Source organism: Malus sylvestris, chromosome 11, assembly GCF_916048215.2.
Source record: "Malus sylvestris chromosome 11, drMalSylv7.2, whole genome shotgun sequence".
Classification (NCBI taxonomy): domain Eukaryota; kingdom Viridiplantae; phylum Streptophyta; class Magnoliopsida; order Rosales; family Rosaceae; genus Malus; species Malus sylvestris.
In genome coordinates, this window is record NC_062270.1 from 3453421 (window position 1) to 3469927 (window position 16507).

The window sequence follows — 16507 nt, forward strand, 5'->3', positions numbered from 1 at the left end:
TTTTTTGTCAAATAATACTAATATCAGTTAAACAATATTGTATACATCAAATGTTATATTTTATAATGTGTCGTGTTTGAATTTGTCATCATTTGCATCATGATTTTAAAGTTTTATTGTTGCCTTTGTTTCTTTTCCTTTCTGTTTACCATTTTGGTGAATGAAGGGTCTCATCCTACAAAATAGGATGTGAAATAATATGATCATTTTACTAGTTGGAAAACTATAAGTTCCCACCCTAATAAAATAGACTTCTCAATAGGAACAAAAAAAGAAATAGATTCCTTAGCAGCAGACAAACGTCAATGTGTTAGGTTCTCCTTTGAGGGGAGGCTTGGAGTTATGGCCACATGTTAAAGCAAGAAGGTTACTGAAGGCTAGAAAAGCTTGAAAGCATTGTTTTCTACGTTCTGCCAAGTTTTAGCGTCCCGCAACCCATAAGCTATGCAGCATTTGGAACATGTAATAGGCAAACCTTTTTTATATTCAAAATAAATAAAAAACATTAGTATGAGAACGAGTCACTTAATACTATGGTCTAGTAGTATTTTTTCTTTATTTATAAGTAAGAAATCTTAGGTTCGGATTTTACGAATTGCGAATTAGATACTGATTTGTTCTTCCCATCTCTTAGTGTAAATATATTATTGTATTAAAAAAAAAAGGAATTTTAACGAAAAGCTCCCGGTACTGTTCACTTTAACGAAAAACCACATTTTTACACTAAAAAGTCAATCCTAGTATTATTCACTTTACCATTTATTTTGTCCTTATTGTTAAAACTCAAAGTTTTCAAGCATCTTTCATTAGCTTTCCTTAGAAAATATATATATGAAAAGATGAAAACTGTAAAAGTTCTTATCGTTAAAACTCAAAAGTTTCAAGTATTTTTCATTAGCTTTCCTTAAAAAAATATATATGAAAAGATGAAAACTGTAAAAGGGTTAAAGATATATATTAGTATAGGGTCGAACATGGGAGATCATTTTGGTCTGAAAAATGGTGAAAGGGTTTAGATGTTCGTTGGTTAAAATAACCTACAGGTCATCCAAGTGGGTCAGTGCAAGACATTTCACTAAACAGTCTTTCTCTGTATATGATCTCTTTTATTTTTTAAAGACATGATATATTGAGAAAATCTCACGTTTACTTAAATTTTTTTATCACAGATATTCAATTGAACTATGCATCAAATCATCACACAACTTGCTCAATTTTCTTCAACATTGATCCCATTTATTGACACAATTGTTTGTTTACGGTATAGACTTTAGATTTCTAGTCTCATATTAATTAATCAATTTAATCTTGTAGATTTTATATCCACTAATAATAGTGGCTCTAAATTACCTTTCTATGAATTTATACCCTTTAAAAAACAACTGTGTCAATAAATAAGTCAAGTTGAAGAAAATAGAGGAAAAGCTAAGTTTTCTCAAGACACCTTTAACAAAATTGGGAGTAATTTAGCTCAACCTAACACCCATAAAACGTGTACATAAAACTAAATCAAAAGGCTAGTCTAATTGTTCTCTTGCTAGATCGTCTTGTTAGATTAAATTAAAAGGAACCTCCCGACTTTTCGGCGAATTTATTTTAATTGAATGTTAAGGTTGATTTGTGTGAGGGCTATTTCGTGTCCCTCCTTATGCTTGTATGGTGTAATCTAAACTTTTTTTTAAAAGGAAAACTAATGAAAAGTTTAAAAAAATTTCCTTTTAATGAAAAGCCTTTTTTAAATGTATAGTGAATAGGATCAAAAAAATGTATAAATGTGATTTTTCATTAAAAGTGAACAGTACCGAAAATGTTTTGTTAAAACTTTCTTTTTTAAAATGAAATTTTATCATTGCTTTTCAAAAAAAAAAAAAAAAAAAAAAGAGCTAGTCTAAATTCTAAATTTCTAATGTTCAAGAGGATCCTTGAGAGCCTCATGACGTGTCATGCAGCAATCATAAACTCTCATTTATCTAAAACTGGACTACTTTATCCTTATATCAGAATGATGAAGACGTTTTTATCTATTTTGGCAAACCTAGTTGAAGGTTTGCATTCCCCAAAGCAGAAGTTGTGTTTTTTTTTTTAGTACATCAATATTTTTACATTCTTACATTAAAAGGAGGGGGAGTTCGTATTGAACTAAACATGGTAAATACCAAAAATATATATATGACAATATTTGGGAATTTCTAATATATTCATTAATCTCCAAAGTGGAGTATATATAGGAGTTATAATTGGTATTACATATATATTTCACCAATATGTGACAATAAACTACTATTTACACTCTAACTAATATATAACTCGCAACACTCCCCCTCAAGTTGGTGCAAAGATGTCACGCATGCCCAACTTGTAAAGCGAGTTGGAAAACACACTATTAGACACAGCCTTAGTAAGAGCATCAGCAAGTTGATCTTCAGATCTCACAAACGGAAACATAATAATTTCAGCATCCAATTTTTCCTTAATTAAATGTCGATCAATCTCCACATGTTTTGTTCGATCATGTTGCACTAGATTATGAGCAATCTCAATAGCAGTCTTGTTATCACAATGAAGTTTCATAGCACCTTTGGGTTTAAACTCAAGATCTCTCAACAATTTTTTCAACCACAACAACTCACATACACCATGCGACATACCACGAAACTCAGCTTCTGCACTTGACCTAGCCACCACGTTTTGTTTCTTACTTCTCCAAGTAACTAAATTACCACCCATAAACGTAAAATATCCAGATGTAGATCGCCGATCAGTGATAGAACCTGCCCAATCTGCATCTGTATACCCTTTGACATTCAAATGACCATTCTTGGAGAAAAATAGGCCTCTGCCAGGAGCCATCTTCAAGTACCTCAAAATACGGGTTACTGCACCCATATGAGCTTCACTATGAGAGTGCATAAACTGACTTACCACACTAACTGCATAAGCAATGTCAGGACAAGTGTGAGACAAATAAATTAATCTCCCCACAAGCCTCTGATACCGCTCCTTATGAGTAGGAACTTGATCTGGAAATAAACCCAGACAATGATTCTGCTCAATCGGAGTATCAACAGGTTTGCAATCTAACATACATGTTTCAGCTAACAAATCAAGAACATATTTCCGTTGAGACAGAAAAATACCATGCTTGGATCGTGCAACCTCGATTCCAAGAAAATACTTCCATTCACCCAATTCTTTCATCTCAAACTCAGTAGCTAGGTACTTTTAAAGACGTTGTATCTCCTTCTGATCATCACCAGTCACTATCATGTCATCAACATAAATAATCAATGCAGTTAGCTTACCATTTTGTCGCTTTAGAAACAAAGTATGATCTGAATGACTTTGGATATACCCAAACTTCTTCATTGAACTTGTAAACCTCCCAAACCACGCTCTAGGAGATTGTTTCAAACCATACAAAGCCTTTCGTAACCTGTATACAACACCTTTTCCAGGAGATGTTCCAATACCAGGTGAGAGATCCATATACACTTCCTCCTTAAGATCACCATGAAGGAAAGCATTCTTAACATCAAACTGCAACAGAGGCCAATCCTGGTTTGCTGCTAAGGACAGAAGAACACGCACAATATTAAGTTTGGCAACAGGAGCAAATGTCTCCTGATAGTCCACCCCATAGGTTTGAGTATAACCCTTAGCAACTAATCTAGCTTTATACCGGTCAATATAACCATCTGCTTTGTGCTTAATAGTAAACACTCATCTACATCCAACGACTTTTTTTCCGTTTGGTAAAGGAACCAAATCCTAGGTAGAATTCTTTTCCAAAGCTTTCATCTCAACTTGCATGGCATTAACCCACTTAGGGTCAGACAAAGCATCTTACAATTTTGTTGGAATTGATACATTAGATAGCTGACATATGTAAGATGCATATGGTTTGGATAAACGATGAGTAGACACATAATTGTTGATAGGATATTTGGATTTGGCATGCATATTAGGCTCATATTGTACTTTAGGTTTTCCACGATTAGCTCGTGGAGGCAACTGATAAGTAGAAGAATCGTCAGAATTTACCTCATGTATGCCATCATCTTGTACCAAACTGTTATAAGAATCATCACTGGATGAACCATCATCAGGCAACTGGTTAGACATATCAGCAGCAGGCAACCGATCATTAGAAGGTAATTCGTCAGACATACTAACAGGCAACTCGCTAGGCACATCTGATCTATCGTCAGTAGAAATAGTTCTGGGAATAACAGGTGACCGATCACTATCTGTAGTCGACTGATCAGTATCACGCAACATAATAGATTCTGTTCCCAACTCTGCCTGTAACACATCATCCATACCATCTCTTCAAATCTGCACTTCACTCCCACTCTCCCCCTGAAGTGGAGAGTCGGAAGAGGGCTTCACAAAATACGAAACTTCTTCATGGAAGGTGACATCCATGGTAATATAAGTTTTTTGAGTCGGAAGATGATAACATTTATAGCCTTTTTGATTGTTAGCATACCCAATAAAGACACACCAGAGAGCACATGCATCAAGTTTACTCCGCTGATTAGAGTAGACATGCACATACGCAATACACCCAAATACTTTCGGAGGAAGCTTTGATACAGAAACAAGAGAAACATGTTTTTGTAGCACATCGAACGGTGTCTGAAAATCAAGAACCCTACTTGGAACACGATTGATCAAATACACAGCAGCCAAAACAGCATGACCCCACAAATGATTAGGAACACATTTATCAAACATCAAGGAGCGAGCAACTTCCATTATTTGATGATTCTTCCGTTCGGACACACCACTTTGTTAGGGTGTAAATGGAGTAGTCGTCTGGTGAATAATACCATGATCACGAAAAAAACATGTCAAAGTGTGATTCACATATTCTCCCCTGTTATCAGACCTGAAGACCTTAACTTTGGTCTGAAACTAAGTAGACACCATTGTACAAAATTCTTGAAGAAGTAACGGAACATCACTCTTATTCTTCATCAAGAACACCCAAGTTAACTGAGTACAATCATCAATAAAAGTAGCAAACCAACGGAATCCATTAGAAGTAACTTTCGCCGGGAGAATGTATCAAATCAAATGGCAAAGGATCTTTAGAATCACTTACAGGAAATGAAGCACGATGACTCTTAGTCATGACACATGTTTCACACTTGAACTCTGAATCACTACAAGTGCGAAACAAAGAAGGAAATAGATGTTTCATATAATTGAATGATGGATGTCCCAATCGTCGATGCCACAACCAAATTTGATGTTTGTCATCCACTTTAGCACTTAAAACTTGGTGATTATTTGAACCATAAACAACAGTATCCTCCATAGTCAAGATGTACAAACCCCCTATTCTTTTACCATGACCAATTATCTTCTAAGTTTGAATATCTTGAAAATAACAATACGTAGGGTAGATGTGAGCAGAATAATATAAGGTATCAAGAAATTTTCCTACCGACAAAAGATTGCACTTAAGATCAGGAACAAGTAAAGCACGGACCAATGATAAGGTTTGAGTCAGAGAGATAGTGCATTCACCCTGCACAGGGGAATGTGCTCTATTTGCACTAGTAACATACGGATCACAAACATAGTCACATAACTCATCAAACACTCTAGGGTCACTAGTCACATGATCAGTGGCCCCAGTATCAATTATCCATTTATTTGTTCCACCAAGATGCATAACAACACTATAATTATATTGAGCCATTGAACAAAATCACGAACAATAAATGCACAAAAGATATGCAGCGGAATGAAAATAATTTACCAGAACCCTGTAGCAGCTGTTCACGGCACTGTAGCAGAGCACTATTCATGGCACTGTAGCAATAACTGTTTACGGCACTGTAGAGGATCATTGTTCACAAAGCAGACCATTGTTCACGCATTGTACTGTTGCGCGACACTATTCACTTTTTTTTTTTTTTTTTGGAAGGAAATCACGAAAAAATGTGGGTACAAAATTAAAGCACACAGGTCACTAAGAGCAAATTGCTCTGATGCCATATTGAACTAAACATGGTAAATACCAATATTAAACTAAACATGGTAAATACCAAAAATATATATATGACAATATTTGGGAATTTCTAATATATTCATTAATCTCCAAAGTGGAGTATATATAGGAGTTACAATTTGTATTACATATGTACTTCACCAATGTGGGACAAAAAACTACTATTTACACTCTAACTAATATATAACTCGCAACAGTTCGGCTAAACCATACAATGGACAACCTAATTTGGTTTCCTCAAATGACAGGGAAAAAAACCCAAAAAAGTAGATTAATTGATGCTAATTACTGATTTCTTGTACTAATTTCTTGTCAAATTCAATCACTATCTCAAACTTCATATATAATCCAGCAAAATAGTGTTTGACTAATGGAGAACATAGTTATTTGCAAAATAGTCAATTGTCCTTTTTTGAGACCACTGATTTTTCCACCAAAATTTTCGAAATCTTATCCAACCATACATCCAGATAAAATAAATAAATAAAACTGTTTGCAATGTTTTTTTTTAATTATATCTCCCCAAAATTACTCAAATTCCCTTAAAAGGTAACTTTCAAATTGGAGGAAATCCCACCACTTTCCGTTATTAATGCAGAAGGAGGAAGCAATTTTTGCTTCCGAAAACAGGCAAAAACGGAGTTTTAAAAACAGGAGAAGGAAGAGCCTCTTTCTACACACACTTCTTCTCTTTACAAAATATTGGCAGATGGGAAATTCAATTCTCCCTTCTTTTCTTCTCTCAGTTCTTCTCATCTCTTTGTTTCATATTCCAGCGCATGCTGCCAAAAGTGTATGCATGCATTGCATTCTTTCATTTCGTCGAATTAAGTTTTTGAAGTTTCGGTCTGGTCAAATTTCACTAATGGCCTTGAAATGATTTCTTTGTTTCAGTCTTACATTGTGTACTTAGGAGCAGGTCCTCATGTTCTGGACCCTTTGTCCGCCGATCTCGATAGCGTGACAAATTCTCATTACAATCTTCTTGGAACAGTTTTGGGAAGGTATATGCATTCTGTGTAGGGTTTGAATTTTCTCCCCGTGCTAATATCGTTGGATTTTTTTTTTTCATTTGTTCCAATTTGTTCAACAGCAATGAAAGGGCACAGGAATCAATATTTTACTCATATACGAGAAATATCAATGGCTTTGCTGCAATTTTGGATGATGAAGAGGCTGCTCAGATTGCAAGTAATATTTCTATTTGCAGCTTCCTTTTCTTTCCTACGTTACTTTTTTTTCACAATGCATTTTCTGTGAACTGCAGAGGATCCAAATGTTGTGTCTGTTTTTCCAAACAGAGGAAGAAAACTACACACAACTCGTTCATGGGATTTTCTTCGATTGGAAGAAAACGGCGAAATCCGGGCCGGCTCTATTTGGAAGAAGGCACGGTTAGGTGCAAATACAATTATCGGAAACCTTGATACTGGTAATCTTAATTATTTTGTTGCTTTACAATTTAGGTTAAATTGTACTATTTGAAGTGTAAAATCGACCACATTCTTTGCTTTCCTTGATATATTTCTGCACCAGTAAATGTTGCATGAGTATTTGACCTAACCACATTAGTTCAACGTTTTTCATATTATATAAAAGTTCAGGGAAGTGATGTATGATAGTTTAGGTTCAAATGTTATAATTTTTTTAAACCCTACCAACCCAAATGATTTTTGACCTAACCATAATGATTTTGACCAAACCACTTTCATATTTTACAGCATTTTGCAAGTTGAAGTCAAATTCTCTGAATTATAAACAAACCAAATGTATTCCTTTTTTGTTTTACTTCACTACAAAAAGAGAATTTATTTCTTAGAAATTAACTGCAGTAAGAAATGCAGATCAGTCGAGATTGTGCTTCTAATTTCTTCCTCATTGGAATTTTCTCGGAAATATGAACAAATTAATTTGGCTGTAGAATTTTAATTAAAATAGAATTGGAAGGATATTCTAAACAGACAAGAAATTGATACAAAATTTATAATTTATATATGATTTATTGTCTATTTAAGGTCTTTTAGTTCTATTCCTGAATAAAAAATTTATAACTAGTTTTATTTGTGAATATTTCTTTTCTTTGGCATATTTTCTCCATGCGTTCTAGTAATTTTCCATTATGTATAGCATATTATTTTGTGGGCAACACTAGTCATTTGTCAAACATGCTTTCTGACATTTTCTTGTTGGGTGCTATGTTTTCTTTATTGGTTTTGTGATAGGTGTTTGGCCGGAATCAAAGAGCTTTAGAATTGAAGGGATGGGACCAATCCCATCTAAATGGCGTGGAATCTGTCAGCTGGACACCAAAGATGGTTCTCGTTGCAATAGGTCCATTCTCTTCTCCACTTCTTGCTCTTTTTTCTCAGATACTTCATTTTTTAAAGTAGATTACATCGTTTTAAGGGTGGGTTCATTGGTCCCAATTTGTATATTCAGTTAATTTAGAATCTTGATATGTAAGGTGAAAATACCAAAAGGTGTAATCGAATCTTACTCAAGTCCGTCTCTTACTCGGACGACTAATGACCACTAATATATGTTGATGCCACTTTGCATAAACAGCTAGAAATCGCTCATTCACGCAAGTAGTTATCCTTAGCGTTATCCATTAAATACTTGCCCATTTAATGTGTGTGTGCTAACGACCTGCCTTGATATTTCACTTATTAGGCACTTGTTTAAACTATGTGCAATTGAACGCCTGTTCTTAGCACTTCACTTATTAAACACTTGCCTGACTAATGTAGGATAGGTTCTCACCAATATGTTGGTTTCTACCACTTAGGACCAGCTTTCATTCATGTGGAAAGTGATTGGGTAATTGACTTTTGAAAGTGAAATAGCATACGTTGGGAATCGTCGGGCTACATCTATCTAAAACGCGAACTTTAATATAAAGTTTGAAAACAAAGGTGGGTCCTTGGTACAAAGTTCCCCAAAGTTGTGTCTCCCACCTCTTTTTCCAGTATTGTATATATTTTAGCAATTTATCACATATCATGTTGGGGAAAAACTTTTCATTCTACTCGGAACATAGAATTTATTATTTCTACTAATTAATAAAATTCTTTTTGTCATCCAAAAGATGATGGAAAAGGCAAATTAGTCTTATATCACATTAAAAAAATGATGGGCAATAATGTAATTTCCCATATCTAAATTTTACTTTTTTTTATTGAAATCTCACCAATATGTGATGTCAAAATACCTCAAATATTAAAAAATAATAATAATAATAAATAAATAAAACCAAAAATAAAAACCTCTCACTCTCCCCACGTCCTCTCTTCCTCTCCCTCTCTCCTTCTCATTTTCTAAAAAAATGTGTTCATACACACGAAGTGTGTAGGCAAATGCTAGTATGTTATTAAAAAGGTTAAGAAAGTTTTATTTTTGAAATGTTATTCCACTTGTATAATAACGTGTAGTGTATCATCCCATAGTTTGGGGACACTACAAAATCTCTCCAGGTTGGAAGGCAAGAATATTTTGGAATTGTGATGGCAAAAATATGCTTTAGGAGCCATCAAAAGGAAATGTGTAGATGACAAGAAAAGCAATTTCCTCACTTATATCCACATTTAGAGGCTTTTGTTTGGCCAACTGGAACCAATAAATCTGGAAAATAAGTCAACTGGATCATTGTTTATTTTGTACATTTGCATCACATGCAGACGTAATACCAACTATGCTAGCAATGTTTGTATCATACAAAATCGTTTGGGTTTGAACTAATCTAATCCAATTAAACAATTATTTACTATTTACTATCATATTTAGATCTGTTGCTGTGTTTTGTTCATTTGCTTAATGCACATCACATCGTTATTTAATTTCGTTAATGCTGTTGTTTAACTAGGTGATAATGGCTAATTAATTTGGATTAACACCTATGTAGGAAGCTGATCGGAGCAAGGTACTTCAGCAAAGGATACGCCGTGTATGCTTCCACGGTTAACTCCTCTGCAGCCAAGTCCATCCAGCCCAACGCTCGTGACCATGCCGGTCATGGCTCACACACCCTTTCAACGGCAGGTGGTAATTTTGTTCCTAGAGCAAGTGTTTTCGGTAATGGCAATGGCACTGCAAAGGGTGGATCCCCAAAAGCTCGCGTGGCTGCGTATAAAGTATGCTGGCCTCCAATCGATGGCAACGAGTGCTTCGATGCAGACATCTTGGCCGCATTTGAAGCTGCAATTAATGATGGTGTTGATGTGCTCTCAGTGTCTCTTGGTGGTGAAGCTGCGGAGTTTTTAAGTGATGGGATTGCAATAGGGTCCTTCCATGCTGTTAAGAAGGGGATTACCGTGGTGAGCTCAGCTGGGAATTCAGGTCCTACTCCTGGGTCAGTGTCGAATGTGTCACCGTGGATGCTCACAGTTGGAGCTAGCACGATTGATCGCGAGTTCTCCAGTTATGTTACTCTTGGCAACAAGAAGCATCTCAAGGTATATAAATCTAACACCCTAATCGCTAGTCGTGCGTTTATTGTAACGAGTAATGCTATAGGGGTCACCTTAATCTATGACATGATATGGTAGTCGGTGTGCAAATACACAGTTTTGTGTAAACAATTAACCCTAATCGCTGTTAGTCTGTTCATCATCACGAATAATGCTAGAGAAATCACATTGATTTACAACGTGAACAGTTTAACATCCTTACCGTATTCTTGTTAGGCATTGTACTTCAAATGAAATCCTTTACAAGTACGAAAATTCTTCTCGTTGTACTGATAGTATTCCAACGTTTGTTACTAGGGAGCAAGTCTTTCCTCTACAGCTTTGCCAGCTAAAAAGTTCTACCCATTGATAAGTGCATGCGATGCTAAAGCTGCTAATGCGTCTGGTTCTGAAGCGTGAGTAACATCAATTTTCAATGATATGCCGTGCATAATGTACATTAACTGTATCTTCTCGAACTTCTTCAGCCATCTCTGCAAACCTGGAACCCTCGATAAAAAGAAGGCAAAGGGGAAAATTTTGGTTTGCGTTCGAGGGCAAAATCCAAGAGCCAACAAGGGTCAACAAGCTATTCTTGCAGGCGCTGTTGGAATGATTTTGGTTAATGATAAGCTAAGCGGGAATGAAATCATAGCTGATCCTCACTTGCTTCCAGCTTCACATGTTAATTATTCTGACGGAAAATCTGTCTTTGCCTACATCAAGTCGACCAAGTACATATCCTGATCTTTCATTTCATGTTTTCTTTACCTGAAAATTTCATGATTAATCTTCTAGCCTCTCATTCAATGAAAATCCATCAGGAATCCTATGGCTTACATTAATCGTGTAAAGACAGAACAAGGAACAAAACCAGCTCCATTTATGGCTTCATTCTCTTCAAGGGGACCCAACGCCATTGAGCAGTCAATCCTTAAGGTATTCCTTTGAAATTATTATGTATAAGGCTTCTTCAAATTAGTCTATCTAACTTATTCTTGTTTGCACATCAGCCTGATATCACAGCGCCAGGAGTGAGTATAATTGCTGCTTATACTCAAGCAACCGGGCCAACTGGTCAGAAGTTCGATAACCGGCGTGTATCTTTCAATACACAATCCGGAACTTCCATGTCGTGCCCTCATGTATCTGGAATTGTCGGTCTTTTGAAAACCCTTCACCCGACATGGAGCCCTGCAGCTATTAAATCTGCAATCATGACCACCGGTACAAGTTTCCCCTTCTGATTTAAGGCACCATAATTTTGTCACACTTGTGTTCGAATGGTTAAGTTTATTCGTTGGTTCCTTCTACAGCAAGTAAACGAGATAACAGCAAGGGCACAATGCTGGACTCATCCAAGGCCAGAGCAAAACCGTTTGCTTATGGTGCAGGACATGTTCAACCAAACCGTGCGATGGACCCTGGACTTGTTTATGACCTAACTACTGATGATTACTTAAACTTCTTATGCGCTCGTGGCTACAATGCAACGCTGCTCAAAGTGTTTTCTAAAGAGCCACACAAATGTTCCAAGGCATATAGTCTTTTTGATTTTAACTATCCTTCTATAACAGTTCCCAATCTCCGTGACACGCCAGTGACTGTGACTAGAAGGGTTAAGAACGTCGGCTCTCCAGGCACATATGTAGTTCGTATTAAGGAACCGGTGGGAGTTTCTGTTACAGTTAAGCCTAGTACCTTGCAATTCAAGAACAGTGGCGAAGAGAAGAAGTTCAAGGTTGTTCTGAAGCCTAAGGTTCAAGGGCCTGAAGACTACGTATTTGGAGAGTTAAATTGGACGGATGGGAAGCACAATGTCAGGAGTCCTATTGTTGTCATGCACTATCAGAGATGATAAAAAAGTTCAATTCATGTTCATCATTGTTTAGAGCCTTCAAGATATCTGAATTTTAGGTTAGGAAGATGTATTTAAACGTCTTTTCTGTCATTCGGAAAAGATTTACTTATCGAAAACATCAGTGCAAAATAAGGGGAATAAAGAAGTTGAAGTATTCAGTTGGTTATCACGGTACACATGTTATATAAATTTTATAGTTATGTTAACTTCTGCAATTCTTGAAGAAGAGAAGAAGAACCCGCAGGGATTGCAAGTACTTAGCTAATTACACTTACCCCGCGTTTCGATGAGGAAATTTAAGGGTCATAATTTTTATTCCAAAGTCATATCTTTATTTATTTTTTCATCTGTACAAAATTATAAGTATGAAGTTACACCACCAACACTCCAAACAACCAAATTAGATACTCATGCACCACGAACAAACGCCAACCCCCTGTTAAACTTAAGCAACCGCACACCGTGAACCAAAATAGATAGGAACTTCATACTCAGAGATGCACCACGAAAATATGGAATAGCATCGTATTCAAGTGCCAGAACCTGATAGTTTCATTTGAACATAAGTTTCGGTGTCTTTAAAAATAGAAATACCCTGATTAATTAATATAACAAGTAGAGATGTCAAAACAGATTAGAAACACGGAATCATCAGTAAGTAGGAAAAGAATTAAATAGTAGGGAGGACAGGAAAGAGTAGATACAAAAACAACAGAAAGTTGACCAGCTTGGAGACCAGTGATGAGATGGGGAAGTAGCAGATTTCGTGGGATGCTGCCATGAAAATAGAGTTTGGAGGACAGGAAAGAGTAGATACAAAACAACAGAAAGTTGACCAGCTTGGAGACCAGTGATGAGATGGGGAAGTAGCAGATTTCGTGGGATGCTGCCATGAAAATAGAGTTTGGAATCGATTCATCTCTCAGCGAATAGAGCACGATCAAGTACATACAGATTGTCCATCTCAGCAATGCAATTAAAAAAAATGCAGCACATAAGAACAAAATTTCACTTGCAAATTGTAATTTGGATTCCTTGAGAAGGCAAATTTCAATAGAAAATCATCCATAAATGCTGCTAGTATACGAAAGAACGTCATATATCGCTCTAACCAGCCTCTAGAGACCAGTGCCATTGTCTCTAAACTTTAATCTCTAGCAGCCTCCCACACTCTTACTGCAAATGCAAGTTCACATGCCAAGTTTAATAACTAAAGGAAAGCAGAAACAGTAGGAACACAAATCGGCTTGATTTAAACAAGGTATCACTAAATCCCTATAAAACATGACAAGCAAAGAGACAGGCACATGTTATGAACATTTGCTCAAATATTTCAGACTGTATATACCAACCCGTGCTGATCATTAGACTTCTAGTAATATTCAATTCGTGATGCTTGTCATGTCGTGGCCAACAACGATGTTCTAGCGTGCCATGATGCAAGGGCTACCGTGTCAAGATAAGCCATGACAAGCCATGCCTAGCATGCAATATGCATGCCATGACATGTCATCACATGCCCACAACAATATTTTGGCATGCCACGATGCGAGGGTTAGTGTGTCAAGACAAGTAATGACATGCATCTTTTATTTGCAGGTGTTCTTACCGGTAAGTGTTAGGGAATGCCTTAGGTTAGTGCCAGGTGTCATTAGTAGAGTAGAGAATATGGAGTTAGTTATAAGGTGGTTGTATTTATATATAAGTAAGGGATGTAAACAGATTGATATAGATGTGGAAAATACATAATATTCTTTTAGTCTCTCTCTACTTCCTCTCTCTACATTTTCTCTCTGTACATTCCTTCATTACTATTGACATGGTATCTTCGTCGGCAAAGGGTAACACCGTCGTCGGTTCCTGATCCCTGTGCTTCCGCTCGTCTTGTTAGTGCTTTGTTCTTGGTAATAGTTGCTCTCGTTCCGTCGAGGATCTCAATCGGTGGCTGAAACCTTAGAAAATTTGGGGCTTTTTCGTCTGTCAGTTGGTGATTGTTCTTCTTGAAATTCCTTCGTTAATTGTTGCTGTCGTGTGTTTCTTGAAGGCATTGTGGTGTAGTTTTATCGTCATTTTGTCTCGCTCATTTGCGATTGTTGCTGAAGTTGAATTGTCGAGATTTTCTTGATATTATCTCGATTGGAGATTATTGCGTTGCTTGATCTGGTTTCTTGATGTGCCTATTGCTTGCATATGTATTGTTGTTCGTCTGTGGAGAATCCTGTTGAAAAGTTGTGTGTTTTGGTTGTTTTCTGAGTCTTGAAGATACGTTGATCTTTTACAGTTCTCATCATGGTTACAGTTGCTCAATTAGCACTTACTCAATCACCAATTTCTTCGTTGATTCCTAGTATTGGTAACAATGTCACTGTTAAATTGGATGATTCCAATTATATTACCTGGAATTTTCAAATGGGACTTTTATTAGAGGGAAATGGAATTCTTGGTTTTGTGGATGGATCCATTCCTTGCCCAGATAAATATCATGATTCTGATTCTGAGGACGAAACTGTTACTAATCCACACCATATTACTGATGATTACAAAGTATGGAAGATTCATGATAAAGCTCTCATGACTCTCATCACTGCTACATTGTCCACTGCTGCTCTGTCATGTGTTATTGGTTGTCAAAGTTCACAGGAAATGTGGAATAATCTGAGGGAAAGGTTTTCTAACATGACTAGAACCAGTATTGTTCAAATGAAGATTGATCTGCAGAACATAAAGAAGGGGTCAGAGTCTATTGATTTGTATCTGCAGCGAATCAAGGACTGTAGGGATCAACTTGCTGCTGTTGGAGTGCTTATTTCCGATGAGGATATTGTAATTGTTGCTCTTAAATGTCTTCCCCATGAGTTTAATACTATCAAGGCAGTTATAAGGGGCAGAGAGAATCTTGTGTCTTTAAAAGAATTGTGATCCCAATTGAAAGCTGAAGAGGCTACTTTGGACGAAGTTATTAAACAGGCTCCTATAATGTCTGCTATGTATGCTTCTAATTCAGTCTATGATGTTGGGGGATCATTTGGTGGTGCAGCACATAGTGCATCTCAGCATTCTTTCAATGGTTCACATTTTCCGATCTCTTCAACGCCAGTGCTTCAACAAATGCCATTTCCTAATCAAATGTTCCAGATGAATAGTCCTCTTGCTTTTGTATCTCAGGGTGGTTCAGGGACTTATAAGAATTTCAGGGGGAATAACTTCAAACCAAAGGGGAAAGGCAAGAAATTTTATAATAATTTTCAGCAACATCAACAAACTGGTGCTTCATTTCCACAACAATCTTCATCAAATAATTTTCAGGGCTCTTCTTTTCAGTCTCTCCATTCTCCTATGCCTACTGAGCAAGTGTATCAACCTTTGCAAATTTGTCAAATATGTAATAGGAAAGGTCATAGTGCTCTTCATTGTTTTCAAAAAGGGTGTCAAATTTGCAATCGGAAAGGGCATACTGCTGTAACTTGTTTTGATCGAAATAGCGGTTCTTCTTCAATGGTGCCTCCCCAGTTTTATTCATCATCACAAGGGTTCTCTCCACAGCAATTTCAACCCTCTCAACAGGCTACTTTTCCTGCACAATTTCCACCTGCCCATATGGTTTATCCACCTCAGTTTCATCCTGCAATGATAAGCTCTCAAAATCATTCTCCGGTTGCTATGACTGCGAGGTCTACTTCTTCTCCCTTTGCACCACAGCAAGAGTATTGGTTACTTGACTCAGGGGCCACACATCACATGACTTCTGATTTGTCTAACATTCAAATGGCTGCTCCTTACTCATCATCTGATACTGTCACTGGTGCTAATGGAGAAGGTTTACATATTGCTCATATTGGACATTCTAATCTTCCATTACAGTCTCATAATCTTTGTTTAAAATCTATCTTACATGTACCTCAATTATCACAACATTTATTGTCCATGCATCAACTGTGCAAGGATAATAATTGTAGGTGTATTGTTGATGAGTCTTCTGTGTGCATACAGGACAAGGTCATTAAGGAAGTTCTGTATCGAGGATTGAGTAACAATGCTGTCTATCCTTTACCAGTAATGAAGTCTTCTCATGTTTCTCCCGCAGCATATATTAGACAAAGAATAAATTTTGCAATCTGGCATTGCAGATTGGGTCATCCTGCTAATTCAGTAGTCCAGGCAGCTCTTTCTAAGGCAGAT

The 16507-nt window shown here is 36.7% G+C and overlaps 1 protein-coding gene across 1 annotated transcript; it reads left to right on the top strand.

Moving 5' to 3' along the window:
- The first annotated feature begins 6561 nt into the window (after positions 1 to 6561).
- Positions 6562 to 12494, top strand: LOC126588432 (subtilisin-like protease SBT5.4). Its single transcript, XM_050253517.1, has 11 exons — positions 6562 to 6815; positions 6917 to 7026; positions 7116 to 7213; positions 7290 to 7454; positions 8245 to 8353; positions 9924 to 10473; positions 10786 to 10883; positions 10956 to 11201; positions 11292 to 11406; positions 11481 to 11694; positions 11784 to 12494. The coding sequence occupies exons 1-11, from the start codon at positions 6615 to 6617 to the stop codon at positions 12323 to 12325; spliced, it is 2448 nt and encodes an 815-aa protein (XP_050109474.1). The 5' UTR covers positions 6562 to 6614; the 3' UTR covers positions 12326 to 12494.
- The last annotated feature ends 4013 nt before the right edge of the window (positions 12495 to 16507 follow it).